The sequence below is a fragment of the Candoia aspera genome, chromosome 1 (genome assembly GCF_035149785.1).
Source record: "Candoia aspera isolate rCanAsp1 chromosome 1, rCanAsp1.hap2, whole genome shotgun sequence".
Classification (NCBI taxonomy): Eukaryota; Metazoa; Chordata; class Lepidosauria; order Squamata; family Boidae; genus Candoia; species Candoia aspera.
In genome coordinates, this window is record NC_086153.1 from 128,759,288 (window position 1) to 128,778,162 (window position 18,875).

At 37.8% G+C, this 18,875-nt stretch overlaps 1 protein-coding gene across 1 annotated transcript in view; it reads left to right on the plus strand.

The window, feature by feature from the left end:
• The window catches only part of DST (dystonin), a 353,259-nt gene that overhangs the window by 172,398 nt on the left and 161,986 nt on the right, over nt 1–18,875 (plus strand). The window contains exons 23-35 of the mRNA XM_063313467.1: nt 120–245; nt 1,857–2,009; nt 2,240–2,394; nt 2,572–2,698; nt 3,183–3,366; nt 4,911–5,068; nt 6,408–6,586; nt 6,783–6,921; nt 7,052–7,245; nt 12,665–12,827; nt 13,709–13,792; nt 14,247–14,354; nt 17,101–17,199. Of these exons, the coding sequence (XP_063169537.1) occupies nt 120–245; nt 1,857–2,009; nt 2,240–2,394; nt 2,572–2,698; nt 3,183–3,366; nt 4,911–5,068; nt 6,408–6,586; nt 6,783–6,921; nt 7,052–7,245; nt 12,665–12,827; nt 13,709–13,792; nt 14,247–14,354; nt 17,101–17,199 (1,869 nt within the window). The remainder of the gene's footprint in view (nt 1–119; nt 246–1,856; nt 2,010–2,239; nt 2,395–2,571; nt 2,699–3,182; nt 3,367–4,910; nt 5,069–6,407; nt 6,587–6,782; nt 6,922–7,051; nt 7,246–12,664; nt 12,828–13,708; nt 13,793–14,246; nt 14,355–17,100; nt 17,200–18,875) is intronic.

Genomic DNA, 18,875 nt, shown 5'->3' on the forward strand with positions numbered 1-18,875 from the left:
AAGTGGGAGTGACAAGACTTAACCTAGTTTTTTACTGGCTTAATATATTTCATATATGTTTATGAAATGAACACATTTTCCATAGTGACTTATTAAATGAAAAGTTTGTTTCGTTCTAGTTTTTCAGTGATGCCAAAGAAGCTATAGATTACTTGAAGAATTTAAGAGATGCTGTACATCGAAAATACAGTTGTGACAGATCCAGCAGTATTCATAAACTAGAAGATCTGATCCAAGAGTCTATGGTAGGAGTGTTAATAGGTTACCTGATATTACTCCATAAGCATATTTCTGTACTAAGACATTGTGCCTTTTGCCAGGGTGATGCATGCATATGTGCATGCACAGACATGTGTGCAATAGAAGGTGTAATGTTCTGACACAATTGATTCAATAATGACCTGACTCATGCATTCATCTAAAATGCAGGTTTCAGATTTACTGTAGATGTGTACAGAATCTTACATAAAGCCACAACTGTGCCACATATAACTTTACCCGGAGAAATTACTTTCTCTGAGGAAAGGCAGTGTTTTGTTCCCGTTCCGTTGCTGTGAAATGGAAGAAGCTGAACAGCCCAAGTCAGAAGGGGTGATGGCAGAAGAAGAAGGGACAGTCGCCAGGACCTCGATGGGGCAAAGTTCCAGGGAAGAAAAGTTAAGGAGAAGGGAGCTAAGCTGAAAGCAAAGAAAGCTCCAGCAACCTGACCTCCCTCCCCAGACTCTGACGATTGAGAGGAAAAGGAACTCCTGCGGAAACCCAAACCTGGCTGGATGTTTGGGGTAGGAGATGGGATGGAAAGAACGCTGGTGATGTGGAGGTCGATTCAGCAGGAGGTGAGAAGCAGAGACTTGATGACTGATCGGCAGCTAACTAGGCTGGAGCACGAAGTGCAATCAGTGGTCAGCACTGTAGCCAGTTTGAAAGAGTTGGTGGATGGTCTGGTGAGTCATCTAACTTGCACAACATCCACCCCAGAGAGTATCCGGTCGGTGTTGGGGAATGATTCAGGAACGTCAGAGCATTCCCAGTCAAGTGGAGAGAGAACTGTCAAGCCAACTCAACCACAAGAGCGGCAGGCGAGGAGACGAGTTCAGATCCAGCCAGTGCCGAGACTGAGGTGACGAGCAAGAAGCCCAAAGTCATTTCGGGACCTGAAGGTGAAGTTCAGAGGGGACCCGAATGAGTTGGCTTGCTTCCTGGGGCACGTGAGTGGATTTATGGATGAATCTGGGGACATGTTCCGTTCAGATGAATGTATGAGTCAGGTCATTATTGAATCAGTTGTGTCAGACCCTTACAGAAGGTCTGTTAGCAGAGCATTTCCTTTTACTGAGAATAAGGGATTCCCTGTAAAAACAAAAGTAGTTTGTATTCATTAATTTTCATCACTGAAGCTTATTAAGCAGCGTGTACCAATCAAGCTATGCCCAGTATTGCCATTATTCTTGAAATTGGAACAGATAGACCTGAATAGTTGGTGACATTATTTCAAGTAGATCATAGCCTGCCTTGTTCAAGAACTGTTGCTGTTTTTACCAAATACAAGTATTAGAGAATAGTAATTTACTGTACAAAGCATCATTCCTCAAGCTGGTTCCCTCCAGATGTGATCAAACAATAGTCCCAAGGATTCCAGCCATATGAGGATTCTGGGAATGGGAGTAATCTCAACAAATCTGCAAGTCATCAGCTTGGAAAAGGCTGTTACGGACCCAGCTGTGTCTCATGTGAATAATGTCTTGGAAAAGAAACCAAACTGGAAAAAAGCAAGAAAAACTAAAACACTTCCAAGAAAAGTGTGCTTACTGTTTAGCTGCTTTTAATATTTTCCCTCTTTTTAAATTGGCATCTAGGAAGAAAAAGAACAGCTCCTGCAGTACAAGAGCACAGTGGCAGGCCTTGTGGGGAGAGCAAAGACAATAGTTCAGCTGAAGCCAAGGAATCCCGATAATTCCCTCAAAACATCCATTCCAGTTAAGGCCATCTGTGACTATCGACAGATTGAGGTTGGCAGCTTGACCATCTTTGGATCAGTTATGGGGAGGAAGAAGACCCTGGGCTGGGGATTAATAACAAGCTCCTGGACGTCTCTTCCATGGCCCACAGAGCTTGTTGCCACAGTTGGAGGCTGAATTGGTTTTATTTTGTTCTCCTGTTGCTTTTTTGGGCATCAGTTGTTGACAGAGGTGCTTTGAGAAAGGCTCATTCAGTTCTTCTGGTTTTCTTTAACAACTAGATAACCATTTACAAGGATGACGAATGTGTCCTAGCAAGCAACTCTCATCGGGCAAAATGGAAAGTGATTAGTCCAAGTGGTAACGAGGCCATGGTTCCCTCAGTTTGTTTTACCATTCCTCCTCCCAACAAAGAAGCCATAGACACTGCAAATAGGTAGGAATTTGGCAGAGTGTACATACACCAAACTGAAGCCTGTATTAATGTTACCTGCTTTTTAAGAGCATTCTGAAGAACGTATCAGTCTAGGAAATTTATTAGCAGTGTAGAATCTTAAGAATCTCTTGTGATATCACTGATTTGCTCCCCTTGGGCCCATTTTATGCATTTCAGAATTGAACAGCAGTATCAGAATGTCCTGGCTCTGTGGCATGAATCGCACATAAATCTGAAGAGTGTAGTTTCTTGGCACTATTTAACAAATGAAATTGAAACTGTTCGAGCAAGTAATGTGGCTTCGGTAAGTTCTTTGTGTATTCCAGCTCTCATCTGGATATCTAGTTAGTTTTCTGCCCCCCCCCCCCCCCCCAGCATCCAGTATTTCAGCAATTTATATTTCAGCGAATTTTCATTTTACCTTTATGATGATAGGCAAGTTAAGAAGAACTTTATACAGCAGACATGATGCTAAAGGCATACCAATATCACACTGGTATTTGCTATAGAAAATGCTAAAAAAATACTGACCTATGTTAATATCTATTACATGTGTTTCCATGGATTTGTCTTTATACACCGAATGTATATGTTGTATGCATTGGATTCCTGAGAGGCATCTTCCTGGCTTACTGAATCAAAATTTCAGTAAGTGATGGGTTAAGGGCTTTATTACTAAGGGCTTTAAAAGCAGCCTGTGCTCTACATTTTTAACATGAAAAGGGAAGGAATGTTACCGATTGCTGGAAAGATTTTAAATTTTGCACCAATTTTTAAATGTTTTCTAGATCAAAACACTCTTGCCGGGTGAACATCAGCAGGTTTTAAGCAACTTGCAATCCCGCTTTGATGAATTCTTGGAAGACAGCCAGGAATCCAAAATCTTCTCTGTTGCTGACATTGCCCAGTTGGAAAGGGAAGTGAGTGTATGCAAACAGTACTACCAAGAGCTCCTGAAGTCTGCTGAGAGAGGTAAGTGTATTAAGTATATTAATCATCTTGGAGAGGAGATTCCTTGATATGTTGTGTTGCTTTAGGTGCTGTGTTCTCAGCTTTATACATTTCAACTATACTATTTTAATTAGCTCATAGCAACACTAGTGCAAACATGAAGATGCTTGTTTTCCAATAACAGAAGAGGGACCACAGTCTTCTGTATCCTTTCTTTCCAGGTTTGATTGTCATGTGATCAGATACTCACATGAGTCAGCTAGCTGTAATAGGTTGCACATCTGATATATGAGTGTAGAAGCAGGGAGCTGCTCCTAAGGTAAATAATCAGGATAAAATCATACTTGAAAAAGAAGAAACTGACCCCCAACAAAGGCTTACATCCTTTTCATTATTGTTGCTGGTAGTCCAGTTCACACATGTGGAGGCTGAAGAAAGAAGGATTGGCACTTCTGTATAGGCGCTGAAAACGTTGTGTGTTTTTCATTTGAATGGCATGCATTCTGATTTCATTTGAGGCTCTAAAATGAGTACTGGAATACATAGACATTGTTTGGGGAACAAATGATTAATTTAGCAGGCTCATGTTGAAATAGAACTTTCCTTCATGCTGATGATGTATATCAAAGATATTGTTAGACTGCCAATATAAATTACTAGGAAGAGTGTATCTACTCTTCTCTTTAAAAATAATATCTGTGTTTGTATAACCTAAATTAACTCTATATCCTTTTATCAAATTCTTGAACATTCATTCTTACATGTGTAAATATTCCATCTCTATTCTTAGAAGATTCAGTACTCTTAAGCTTCATTACATACATTATTCTAAAAATATGGGTGCGTATATTGTAATTATACATTCAGATTGCTAATAATGCGGAAAGGAACAAAGTAGCAGATTAAAGCTAATTAAAATAAACTTAAGTCATTCTATAGAACACTGATAGGCTGTGTTGACTTTATACCTGAAATAAGGGATAAGGGATTCACTGCTATAGCCTTAATATGAAGTAGATGATGATTGTATAGAGTAAGATGATTCTATTGAAGAACCATACATAGGCAATCCAATTAACCAATATGCATATGTAAATGAAATTATAACACCTATGTTTAACAGGATATTCCATTTTTGGAGAAGTTGCTTGGAATCACAGAAAAGCTAAGAATAAAAATTTTCAAGATAAGTTAAATTACTTACACATAAAAATTAGTTCTTATGCAACCTGTTTCTACAATGTTAAAATTTCTGGGGAAGTTATCTGTGATACCTGAAATTCAAGATGTTATCTTTCTGTCAGATATGAAAGATACTTTAAAAGTGGTAGAAAAGCTTGGAAACAAGAAATATATAACACTGTTCCTTTCTTTTCACACCACATTATTACCACATCCAGTATTTCTCATTATCACTGTCCAGAAAGGTTGGTTGCATATTATTTTAGATTTGAAGGAGAATTATAATTCTAAATTTTAAAACTTTAATTGTATAATATCAGGTGGTAGCAGAAGAAAAATAAAATCAGTTGGCTTTACTTATATGTGTACATTGTTTTCAACAGAGGAGCATGAGGAATCCATTTATAATTTATATATCTCAGAAGTTCGAAACATCAGACTTCGGTTGGAGAATTGTGAAGATCGTTTGATTAGACAAATTCGAACTCCGCTGGAGAGGGATGACTTACCTGAAAGTGTGTTTCGTATCTCTGAGCAAGAGGCAAGTCTTCTCAATTTGCTGATGAAAACTACCCTTTTGAAACATTGTAGTCAAGTTCAAACAACTTATTACATTAAATTAATTGTATATAACTCTATTTGTTGAATTTTTAAAAAACTCAGAATAAGTGGAATATGTTGTAGATTGGAATCAAACTCCTCTGGAAGAATGGATAAAATCCTTCTCTCCACAATCAACATTCTTATGAAATCCAAGTCCCCAGGACAGTAGTTAGCGATTCTGTTACATCTTTCTCTTCCTAGTCAGCCACAATTCCAATGCAGATTGTTACTATTCCCTTTCATCCGTATAGTTATTTTTAAGTAAAGAAAAGAAAATGAGGCTCCTTGCTGTGTGAATCCTCTGATGGTTTCATTTGACCTGGTCATTGTATTTATTAAAGATGAAGATCGCTCAGAGATACTTTAATTATCTGCGTGGCTGCAGTTACAAAGTACAATATACAGAATATATATGTAAATCCATTACTCTAATTAAAGAAAAGTAATCAGTTGGGTTACCAATTGATTGAAGGCTTGGGATTTAATCCATAGGCAGCTTCCTTTCTCCACAAGTAAAAATCTTGTTTAATTGAAGCACAAAAAAATAGCTAGATCTGATGTTGTTATGTTTGTTTTAGTACCTATTTTAATGTTTAGACACAAATAAATTAATGATCTGGTAAAGTGGACATGGGACAGTAATTGAGACAACTTTTATGAGGTTTGGTGTATGATATGTGAACTTAGTTGGTTTAGCATTCTGGTTTGCTGTTTTGCATTGTGTGCAAACTTAGATAATGATGATTTGGTCAAGATGAAACAGGTCATTACATTAGGACATACTTTCCATGCTGCATTTCTTTAAATATGACTGAGATAGAACTAAAAGCAATGTTGGATCTTCTTTCATGTATTGATTGGGAAGTGTTACAGTTGTCACATAATGTTTTATGCCAAGTTGCTCACATAACCACTTTTGGAAAAAAATAAAGACCTAAACCATTAGATCAGAAATTAACTTTGAGTTGGAGATAGGTTCCTTATTAGGGGGAAAAGAACGAAGGCTTTCAGCCACATTAGTATAAGAAATTTAACATGGTGTTGTGCTCTTTCATCTACAAGTGCTTGCAAAATATAGATGGGTGGGTTCCTTAATCAACCAGCTCAATAGCCTTAGTACTAACAAGGAAGGAATAAAATAGCAGTTGCTTGTGGATCTTACAGATTTCCGTTCATGCTTTTTTTCTTAGTTTAAGAATATGATTTGTGGAAACCGTTTACTACAGATAAAATAAGCCTTTCCTTTTCCTTTTCCTTTTCCTTTTCCTTTTCTTTAGAAGCTTAAAAAGGAGCTGGATCGACTCAAAGATGATTTGGAAACAATCACCGATAAATGCAATGATTTCTTCAGCCAAGCTGCTGGTTCACCCTCGGTCCCAACTCTGCGGTCTGAACTTAATCTTGTAATTCAGAACATGAATCAGGTTTACTCTATGTCTTCCATTTACATAGAAAAGTAAGTAAGACATTCTATTGCACATTATCATCTTAATGGTAATTGCTAGGATGTGTATGTGAAGTAGCTCTTTAAGGTTGAAAGGCAAATTTCTTTTTTCAAATGGATAATATTAAATTTAATTCAGTTACCATATTAAAATATTTTGAAAACTTTTTTTTGAGGTTGTTAGTAGCCCTTGCTTTATTTATTTCAGGTTAAAAACTGTAAATTTGGTGCTCAAAAACACTCAAGGAGCTGAAGCACTAGTAAAACAGTATGAGACTAAACTTTGTGAAGAAGACCCATTAACTGCGGACAAGAGCAATATTGAGAACCTGATGGGTACACTGAAGGTATGAGTATGGGAATGCCTTTTAACCATATTAAGATAAAACATGTTACGTGGAATATTGTGACTGATCTTTTGCGGGTAAAACAGACAAACAAAATAGTCTGTTTATTATCACATACTTTATTCATTAGCAATGGAGATCTGAAGTTGATGAAAAAAGAGAAGTATTCCATGCCCTAGAAGATGAACTCCAGAAGGCAAAAGCAATTAGTGATCAGATGTTTAAAACACACAAGGAACGGGATCTGGACTTTGACTGGCACAAAGAGAAAGCGGATCAATTAACTGAGAGGTGGCAAAATGTTCATTCTCAGATTGAAAACAGGTTAGTGTTGTCTTTAAAAAACCCTCTTTCTTTACAAGGCTAAAATCAGCAAGGGACTATAAAATAACCTCATTGCATGATACTGTACTGTCAGATATGTAATGATTAGATGCCGTTCATTCAGTTGGCATTGAATTTCTTTGACAGCAATAGAAATAACATTGGAAAGAATGTGACAGAATACCCAGCCAAGACAGTGTCATGGTAAATTCAGTTTCCTGCCCAACTAACTTAACTATGAAGACCAAAATTTTATTTAATAAATTTCTAGACTGCTTCAGTCAGTCAGCTCTAAATGGTATACAGGATGGCCATTTGTGTAAATCATGATATAAACAGAATGAGGTCAGTCTGGGGTTAAATAAAATTTTACTTTTTATTCCTATTTATATTTATTTATTAGAATAATTTTATATTCATATATTTTATTTTATTGTATGGTTGTTGTTTTAATCGATTATTGTAAACTGCCCAGAGTCCCCCGATGGGTGGGGACAAAATAAACAAAAGCTGAACTCAACCTGTATCTGCTTTTTTCTTATATCATCTTCCTCCCAGGGCATTTCTCTCAATGAACCTCACGAGTAGAAAATGTCAGGGAATTATGGGCTACAGGGAAATAAGCCGCTAGAGAGAGGATTTAACATCGTCCATTTTTTTCTCTGCAGTCACACCCCCGCTCCATTTTATATGTGTGTTTGGGTCAGATCTGGGCTTAAAGCGGTTGGGTCTGACATTATTATATTTAGAATAACCCTGAACTTCAGTTCATGAATTGGGTGAGAAATAGAGAAGTAGAGAAAAGTATTGATTATATTTTCAGGATGACTGTTTTTAAAAATACAAAATATAAGTGTGTAGGCATTAATTAAAAGTAATTGGTAGGCTTTTACATTTGAAATACTGGTTTAAAAATAATTGTATTCTACATGCTGGTGGTCTGTCAACAATTCAATATACAATTAGACTGAATTAGTCAATCTGGAGGCCCTGTAATAGTAATGAAAACCATTGCAGGCAGTAGTACTTCTCTATGGCTTTTTCCAGTAACATTTCTATGGGTGTAGCACGTATCTGCAATTTCTTAAACATCTGTTTTCCTGGTCAGCCATGTGATTCTGGAAAAAGATGCTTTAATAAATGGAGACTGATGCTACGTGTGTGTCCCTGTACACTCTGTAGCACCAATTTTGCCTTGGAGTCCAAAGTATTGCATAGCCATACTAAGTATACCTAACAGTTTAGTTCAGTTGCATTTAGCATAACATTTAATTATTGCCTGCTATTCGTTAGTCATAGTTTTTTTGTATGTTTGCCTAGGAAATTTGTTGTTTATTCGTTTAGTTGCTTCTGACTCTTCGTGACTTCATGGACCAGCCCACGCCAGAGCTTCCTGTCGGTCGTCAACACCCCCAGCTCCCCCAGGGACGAGTCCATCACCACTAGAATATCATCCATCCACCTTGCCCTTGGTCGGCCCCTCTTCCTTTTGCCCTCCACTCTCCCTAGCATCAGCATCTTCTCCAGGGTGTCCTGTCTTCTCATTATGAGGCCAAAGTATTTCAGTTTTGCCTTTAATATCATACCCTCCAGTGAGCAGTCTGGCTTTATTTCCTGGAGTATGGACTGGTTTGTTCTTCTTGCAGTCCAAGGCACTCTCAGAATTTTCCTCCACCACCACAGTTCAAAAGCATCTATCTTCCTTCTCTCAGCCTTCCTTATGGTCCAGGTCTCGCAGCCATATGTTACTACGGGGAACACCATTGCTTTAACTATGCGGACCTTTGTTGTCAGTGGGATGTCTCTGCTCTTAACTATTTTATCGAGATTTGTCATTGCTCTTCTCCCAAGGATTAAGCGTCTTCTGATTTCCTGACTGCAGTCAGCATCTGCAGTAATCTTTGCACCTAGAAATACAAAGTCTTTCACTGCGTCTACATTTTCTCCCTCTATTTGCCAGTTATCAATCAAGCCGGTTGCCATAATCTTGGTTTTATTGAGGTTTAGCTGCAAGCCAGCTTTTGCACTTTCTTCTTTCACCTTCATCATAAGGCTCCTCAGTTCCTCTTCGCTTTCAGCCATCAAAGTGGTATCATCTGCATATCTGAGATGGTTAACGTTTCTTCCAGCAATTTTAACTCCAGCCTTGGATTCCTCAAGCCCAGCATGTCGCATGATGTGTTCTGCGTACAAGTTGAATAGGTAGGGTGAGAGTATACAGCCCTGTCGTACTCCTTTCCCAATCTTAAACCAGTCTGTTGTTCCATGGTCTGTTCTTACTGTTGCTACTTGGTTGTTATACAGATTCCTCAGGAGGCATACAAGATGACTTGGTATCCCCATACCACTAAGAACTTGCCACAATTTGTTATGGTCCACACAGTCAAAGGCTTTAGAATAGTCAATAAAACAGAAATAGATGTTTTTCTGAGACTCCCTGGCTTTTTCCATTATCCAGCGGATATTGGCAATTTGGTCCCTAGTTCCTCTGCCTTTTCTAAACCCAGCTTGTACATCTGGCAATTCTTGCTTCATGAACTGCTGAAGTCTACCTTGCAGGATCTTGAGCATTACCTTACTGGCATGTGAAATGAGTGCCACTGTTCGATAGTTTGAACATTCTTTCGTGTTTCCCTTTTTTGGTATGGGGATATAAGTTGATTTTTTCCAGTCTGATGCTGGTGGTGAACGGCGAATCCGATGTTCTAAGGATCAACACACCATTGGAACCTGGAATGTAAGATCTATGAGCCAGGGCAAATTGGATGTGGTTATTGGTGAGATGTCAAGATTAAAGACAGACATGTTGGGCATCAGTGAACTGAAATGGACTGGAATGGGCCACTTCACATCAAATGACCACCAGATCTACTACTGTGGACAAGAGGACCACAGAACAAATGGAGTAACCTTCATAATTAATAGTAAAGTGGCTAAAGCAGTGCTTGAATACAATCCAAAAAATGACAGAATGGTCTCAGTTCAAAGTCAGGGCAAGCCATCTAACATCACAGTGATCCAAATATACGCCCCAACCACAGATGCTGAAGAAGCTGAAGTAGAGCAGTCCTTTGAGGATCTGCAGCACCTACTGGACAACACGCCTAAAAGAGATGTTATTTTCATCACGGGAGACTGGAATGCTAAGGTGGGCAGTCAGATGACACCTGGAATTACAGGTAAGCATGGCCTGGGAGAACAAAACGAAGCAGGACGTAGGCTGATAGAATTTTACCAAGACAACTCACTCTGCATAACAAACACTCTCTTCCAGCAACCTAAGAGACGGCTTTATACATGGACTTCACCACATGGACAACACCGAAATCAGATTGACTACATCCTTTGCAGCCATAGGTGGCAGACATCTATACAGTCGGTAAAAACAAGACCTGGAGCTGACTGTAGTTCAGATCACGAACCTCTTCTTGCACAATTTAGGATCAGACTAAAGAGATTACGGAAGACCCACAGATCAGCTCGATACGAGCTCACTAATATTCCTAAGGAATATGCAGTGGAGGTGAAGAATAGATTTAAGGGACTGGACTTAGTAGTTAGAGTCCCGGAAGAACTATGGACGGAAGTTCACAACATTGTCCAGGAGGCGGCAACAAAATACATCCCAAAGAAAGAGAAAACCAAGAAGGCAAAATGCTGTCTGCTGAGACGCTAGAAGTAGCCCAAGAAAGAAGGAAAGCAAAAGGCAACAGCGATAGGGGGAGATATGCCAAATTAAGTGCAAAATTCCAGAGGTTAGCCAGAAGAGATAAGGAATTATTTTTAAACAAGCAATGCGTGGAAGTGGAAGAAGACAATAAAATAGGAAGGACAAGAGACCTCTTCCAGAAAATTAGAAACATCGGAGGTAAATTCCAGGCAAAAATGGGTATGATCAAAAACAAAGATGGCAAGGACCTAACAGAAGAAGAAGAGATCAAGAAAAGGTGGCAAGAATATACGGAAGACCTGTATAGGAAGGATAACAATATCGGGGATAGCTTTGACGGTGTGGTCAGTGAGCTAGAGCCAGACATCCTGAAGAGTGAGGTTGAGTGGGCCTTAAGAAGCATTGCTAATAACAAGGCAGCAGGAGACGACGGCATCCCAGCTGAACTGTTCAAAATCTTGCAAGATGATGCTGTCAAGGTAATGCATGCTATATGCCAGCAAATTTGGAAAACACAAGAATGGCCTAAGAAATAGAGGAATATAAAACTTGGCATGTTCTCTTTTGTAATACACTGTGTTTTTATAATTGACAGAACAGTTTTTCCTACAATGAACTTGAATTTAATGAGCTCATGAAGAAATATTGTCTGTTTGTTCCTGGTTTCCTTACTGTAGTTTTGAAATTTACCTAATGAGAAATAAGTTTAGAGAATAGCCCCCCAGTGCTGGTGGTTCAGAACTGCAAGATAATTTTAAAATACTTTTATTTATTTATTCATAAACGTTCCTGTTTGTATTTGAAGTTATTTATTGCCTGGCATTTCAAGCGAGGGACAGTCAGAGGGCCAAAAAAAAAAAAAGGAATAAGGACCACTATAAGGGTGTTAGTCTTCATGGAAAGATGTCAGATTATCTACAAATACCTGTTCTTTGGGACATACAGTCGTGTGAAAAAGGAAGTACACCCTTTTTGAGTGCTATGGTTTTACGTATCAGGACATAATAAAAATCATCTGGTCCTTAGTAGGTCTTAAAATTAGGTAAATTAGGTGTACTTTCTTTTCCACGTGACTGTATCTCAAAGAACGGATGATTTGGTCTAGTGGTTAAGGCAATGGGCTAGAAACCAGGAGACTCTGAGTTCTAGTCCCGCCTGAGGCATGAAAGCTGGCTGGGTGACCTTGGGCCAGCCACACACACTCAGCCCAACTCACCTCACAGGGTTGCTATTGTGGGGAAAATAGGAGGAGGAGTGAGTATTAGATACATTCAGCGCCTTGAGTTATTTATAAAAATAATAAAGGTGGGATAGAAAATAAATAAAAATAAAAAATAATGTTTAGCTCAGTTATAGAGGTTAAGCTTTCCCTGAAATGTCAGAATTTTGTTTTGCTGGTTTTGTAGTTCTTCTGTATTAACCCTGAGAAAAGTACTTAATGAAAGATAACCTGCCTGACCAGCATCTCTCCTTTGCCATGAACTCACTAGGTGAACTCCAGCAAGCACCCTCTCTCAGCTTCAGCCCCACGTAATAACAAAGTCTATTACATGGAGAAAATAATATAATTTATCTTACGGTGTTGTAAGAATTGGAGCTAACAAATATGTTGTTGCAAAGCCCTTGGTACATCTGGACAATATGTGCCAAGTATTATTATGTCTGTATAAAAAGCAATTATTGCAATGTTGCATTATAATAACCATTATATTTGTTGTTCATCTCTGAAATGGCTCTTCTATCAACCAGGTTGCGTGACTTAGAGACTATCAATAAATCACTAAAGTACTACAGGGATACTTACGGTGCATTGGATAACTGGATTAAGCAAGTTGAAGAAACTCAGCAAAAATTTCAGGAAAACCCACCCCAGAGCAGTAAAGCTCTGGCAAAACAGCTAAATGAGCAGAAGGTACAATCATGAAAAGTTCTGTTCTGTGTTTTAAACTGAATTAATAATTACATTAAATTGATTATGTGCTGTTGAGTCATTTTTTTTTGTAGCAACCACATAGATAGATTCTCTCCATGTTAATCTGTTTTAAGAATTACATATGCTGTCAAACTATTTCAAAGCTATATGCCAACATTACAATACAATATAGTATTTAAAAGGCGATTGTTTTAAATAGTTGAAATGAACATTACTATTTGGCTTAATTGGACTTTGAAGATGCAGGATAGGAAGAGTACTGACGCCTAACCTGGTCTTTTAGGTCTTCCAACAGTATACTCATTGCCACTGTAACTGAGTCCATCCACTTTGCTGCTGGTCATCCTCTTCTTCTCTTTCCTTCCACCTTTCCCAGCATTAGAGCCTTTTCCAGAGAGCTGGGTCTTCGCATTAGGGGCCAAAGGATAATTTGAGCCTGGACATTTGTGCCTCGAGTGAGAACTCTGGGTTGATTCGTTTGATAATCCATTGGTTTGTTTTGTTGGCTGCCCACAGTATTCTCAGGAGTCTTTTCCAACACGAAAGTTAAAAGGCATCAATACTCTTCTTATCCTGCATCTTCAAAGTCCAATTAAGCTAAATAGCAATGTTCATTTCAGCTATTTAAAACCATCTCCTTTTAAATACCGTATTATATTGTAATGTTGGCATATAGCTTTGAAATAGTTGGATAGCATATGTAATTCTTAAAACAGCTGAAGAAACAGATTCAGTTGTTTACTGGTTTTCTCTACTGGTTTGTTTAAAATTATTTAGGAGGAGGAAGACAAGAAATGTATGTCTTAAAATATTTTTTTAAAAAAATTGCTGTATATTAAATGCTACTACTTACTTTACAGATGCTAGTGTCTGAAATAGAGATGAAACAAAACAAACTAGATGAATGCCAAAAATACTCAGAACAGTATTCAGCTGCAGTAAAGGTAAACTTGCAATTATGTGTGCTTAGTCTTGTGGAAGTGATATAACAGTGCATTGAACTGTCACAGTTGTCTTGTTGCTCTTTTTGCAGTAGTTGTTGCCTGGAAATTTGGGGGTTTCTTTCTCCTGTTGTTACTCCCATCCCCATTGTTAGTTCATGTGCAGGGTTCTCTGTAGGTGCTGCAGGCATGACCATGTAGACCATCCTCATCACTGAGATAGATGCTTTTTATGTTAACAAAGCAATATGCAGTGACATGACAGAAGCTGCTGTTGCTCAGCTCTGGTTGCTCTAGAGTTCAACAGGAGGGGCTCAAGTCTTTGCTGTCTTCAGGTTTTACTATACTAGTATTATGGTCTTTTGTAATGAAATGTGTTCATACTCTCAGAAAGATTCTTTGTATGGAACATATGATTTACAGTTTTTCTGTCCCACCCCCACCCCATTTTTGGTAGGATTATGAGTTGCAAACAATGACATACAGAGCCATGGTTGATTCCCAGCAAAAATCCCCTGTAAAACGCAGAAGGATGCAGAGTTCCTCTGATTTCATTATCCAAGAGGTAGGTTTATTTATTTTATTTATTTCTCAAATTTATACTACCGCCCATCTCCCCCCACAGAAGGACTCTGAGCAGTTTACAATAAATTAGTCTGTTAAAAATTAAAAACAATAATCATAATAAAACATCATATCATACAATATAAAAATAAAACATAATACAATATAAAAATGAAAAGAAAAAAGAAAAAACCAGATGGCTACAAATGATCGTAAATACAGGGGGAGCACTCTAAGGTGCCAGCCATCTCTAAGATGCCAGCTGGGTTGCTTGTTTAAGCAGTTATTTATATGCCAGTTACATGTTTTCAGACCAAGACTTCATAGGACAAGTCACATCACAAAATGTTAAATGACAGAGGTAAAAAAAAGTAAAGCTGTTAAATAAAATTATACAAAAGTGGTACCCAGTTAATTAATACAGAAACACAAGCCAGATGAAGTATGTTACTCTAGGAGTAGAACAAAGAAGTCAGGGCATGTTTTGGAGATGTTCATATGACCATTGTCTGTCCAGCGAGGTCTCTGACACACAGGGTAGATCAGTAGATCAGTTCTTTTCCACAATGAGATTGCAAACAGCAACTACTTTCTCATTAATCTGTTATTCTTTAGCATCACCTTCAAGCTCTAAGGAGACTTGGAGTCAGGGCATCAAAATGATTAAGAATGGAGTATTAGTATTCCCTTCTGCAGTCTTGGAAGGCAGATACAAAAAAATCCCAATAGCTGCAAGCCGATGCCCTTGAAACAATGGAGAGATAGAAACCACAGACCATGTGCTTCTCCGTTGTCCTTTTTATAAAGAGCTCAGGAGTAAATTAATACCACCTTTGATTAATAAGTACCCTAGACAGAAAGATATAGATTATATGCAAATGTTACTTATAAATGAACATCCAATGGTCACGGTGCAAGTAGCCAGATTCTGCGCAGCTGCTATGGAGATTCGTCAGATTATGATTGGAAAAATGTAGTAATGTACCCCTTGTAATAACTTTGTGGTCTATATATCACATTTTATATATGATATTTTACTCTTTTTATTACTCTTTTTAATATTTTACATATCATATTTTTATAGACACTTATATTTGATAGAATATTAGTCATGATAATGCAAATTAATAAGATTGTTTTTAAATTTAATTAAGGGGCTCATTTACATTGTGATCTAAACGTATTTTAACATTTAGTTGGAACTTGTAAATTCAAATTTAAAATTATTTTAAATCAGATGGCTCATATTTTAAGACTAAGGCTAATGTGTATATCTTTATAGAATTGTATCTTGTACTGGTCAGTGACAGTAATAAAATTGAACTGAACTGGAGTATTAGTGTTAAATTAGAATTAAATTAATTTGAATTAGTATTAAAATTAGTATTTTTAAAATGACAAATTTTTACAGTTCCTGCAGATAATGGTCTACACCATTTCCAAATAATTCATCCATATATTCAATGTTTGTTTGTTTAGTAGTCAGAGTTATATCCCACCTTTATTTTGTACAACTCAAGTCACCTCTTACCTCTTGTTTTCCCCACAAGAACAACCCTGTGAGGTGGGTTGGGCTGAGAGAGAGTGACCGGCCCAAGGTCACCCTGCCGGCTTTCATGCCTAAGGCAGGCCTAGAACCCACAGTCTCCTGGTTTCTAGTCTAGCTCCTTTGCCACTACACCAAACTGGCTCTGAAATAAGAGGAAGGGTCTAAATTGTTGAGTTCTTGCTTATACTGTATGTCACAGCTTTATTTTTTTATTGGTAGTTGTAACTGTGTTGGCCCTGTTCATATGACATACTTGACTGGCTCATGTTGAGGGGAAGTGTGTTGCATGAACTCCAGAACTGGGTCAGTTGATGTACCCAGTTAACCAGGGAGCTAGATTTAGCTCCAGAAGGTCTGGGTTTGTTTGGGGCTCAGCTCAGTCCCAATTTCTAAAAGTTGACTGCCCCTTCTGATGAGTGTGATGCAGTTAGAGTTCTAGAGAGCCTGCATGAAAGCCACATAGGGAGAAGGTGGATAATCAAATAATCAAATCAGAACAAATCAATTTATTACAGCCATAAGGCCAGATATAGTAAAACATCGAATAGTAGAACTGTTACCTACAGAAGGTGGATATAGGTAACCCCTCTTCCAACTTTGTCCACAGTGGTGACGATCTGGGTTTAGCCAGTGCAGATTTTAAAAAGATGTTTGTCCTGTGCTTTAGTGGATGACTCAATATAAATAAAGGATACCTGCGGCACAGCCTCTTTTGCAGTGGCTAGAAGAACCCAGAAAATGACTACCGGGAAAGTTGATTGAAATGTCCCAGCTCATGTGTTGCTTGTACATGGAAATGAATTAATGCAAACCGTGGCCATTATCTCTTGGGAACCTTAAAATCTCCTTGTCCACTGTAGTGAATGACAACAGTGTATCATTTAGAAAACACTGCTGGGCTGTATTGTATATGATTACTAAAACTAGTAGTTTAAAATATGAGGAATTAAGAGATGAATTCCATAATGCAATGATTCCTCATCTTTCATCCATACCTGCCACCCAAGAGAGATGGAAGCCAATTCAATTCGACAGCTTTGTTACGTTGGCCCTTCAAGCCATCTTTCCTGCGACTCATGGAGATACAATATATTTCTCAGGCTTATCTCAAAACACCTTACTTTTCTTTCAGAAATCATAATGGAAGCTAACGTTTTTTATTTATCATGTTTTGAGCTATTCATCTGTTTCATTTTAGTTTATGGATTTACGAACACGCTATACAGCCTTGGTAACCTTGATGACTCAGTATATAAAGTTTGCTGGTGACTCTTTGAAAAGGCTAGAGGAGGAAGAGGTAAGTCAACAGATGTCATGAAAGGAGCAGTAAAACAGTAAACTAGTAGCTGTACCTTTAAGCAAAAATATAAGTATCAGAATTTCTTTATGTGCTCTTTGTTATTTGTAGGCAGTAGTATTGAAACTGATCTAATAAATGCATTTTGGATTACTACCTCTTTAATAATTCTGGTCTGATTTGAAAACTTCTTATTCAGCTTTAAAGACCATATTACTGCTTTTCACCTGAAACCCTTTTCCAAGGTGTCTTCATAGAAATCTCCCAGGTACAGAGCAGTCCATTAAATTAGGTCCTTTATATAAAGTTACGTTAATGATAGCTTTTAGTACATTGATAATAAATGACCGACAGGAAGCTCTGGCGTGGGCTGGTCCGTGAAGTCATGAAGAGTCGGAAGCGACTGAACGAATAAACAACAGCATTACATTGATAAGGCTGCAGAAGGAATTGATGATCTGTTTTTTCCATTATATAGCTTCAGTTCTGTTCAGGTAATGAGAAACCTGATTTCTCATTAACAAGTCAGAATGTTTGTAGTTTTGACACTGTTCAGTTAGCTTCCAGGAGACCAAATACTGTTCTATAAATAATTGATTGGACCAATTCATCTGAGTTCTGCCTTCTATTCTACCAGTCTATTTATTGCCATCGTGAGAAAGTTATACAAGAATCATCCACTAAAACTTTTCAGTATACTCCTTATTTATTGGCCCTAGACAATCAGTAAAGTGCTATTTTAAATATTTTGTTACTTTTTTTTGGATAATTTGGCACAGGAAATAACTTCATTTATGGGGTTGGAAATTGGGGAAATAAATAGCAGCCATTCTTCATTTTAAAATGCGTGGCTGGAATGCAGTCACAAAAAGAGGACATACCCGATGAAACACACCATATTGACAATATAACTAGAAATAAAGTAGAATTACTTAGTCTTTGGAAATGGTATTAACAGGGAAGTCTGGATGAAGTCACATGCAAGTAAAGATTCCTTAATTCATCCCACTATATGTAATATTGAGCAAGACAGTTTTAGAAAAGGCTTTGTAAAAAGAATATTGGTGGCTCTGAATCTGCTGCATGAATGAAAAAAAGCACAAAGAGAAATAATGAAGCAATAAATAAAAATAATAAACATTGGTAGAGGTAGCATACAAAGGATAGGAGATTGACCTCCTGAAGAAGAAAACACGTAGAGAGATCTTCATGTTGAATCTTTGATGATAAGAAGAAGTCATAGCTAAGAGATGGGCAACTAACCCATAGGGATCACACCAAAAAATTGTGATTATCCTTCAGAATTAGCGTAAACTTGAAACCAGAATAAAGATAATTCCCTAGAACAGTGTTTCTTAAAGTGTGTCCTAGGATGCCTTGGGGGTCCTCTCAGGTGTCCTCCAGATCAAAATTGCCAGCTTATGTTGAAAAATGATACAATATTAAAATTCCATCAAACAATTGTGAAGTAATGGCAGCAAATGTGTCAAATTTAAATTTTAATAGAGTAAATACCAATAAATATCACTCATACGAACAAAAAATCTTTGGGGATCCTCCATAATTTTTAAAAGTGGGAAGGAGTCCCAAGAGAAGAAACACTGCCCTAGAAAATCATTCTCCCAAAATGTGGTGAAAGAAGGAAGGAGGATATCTTGAAAAGTGAATTGTAGATG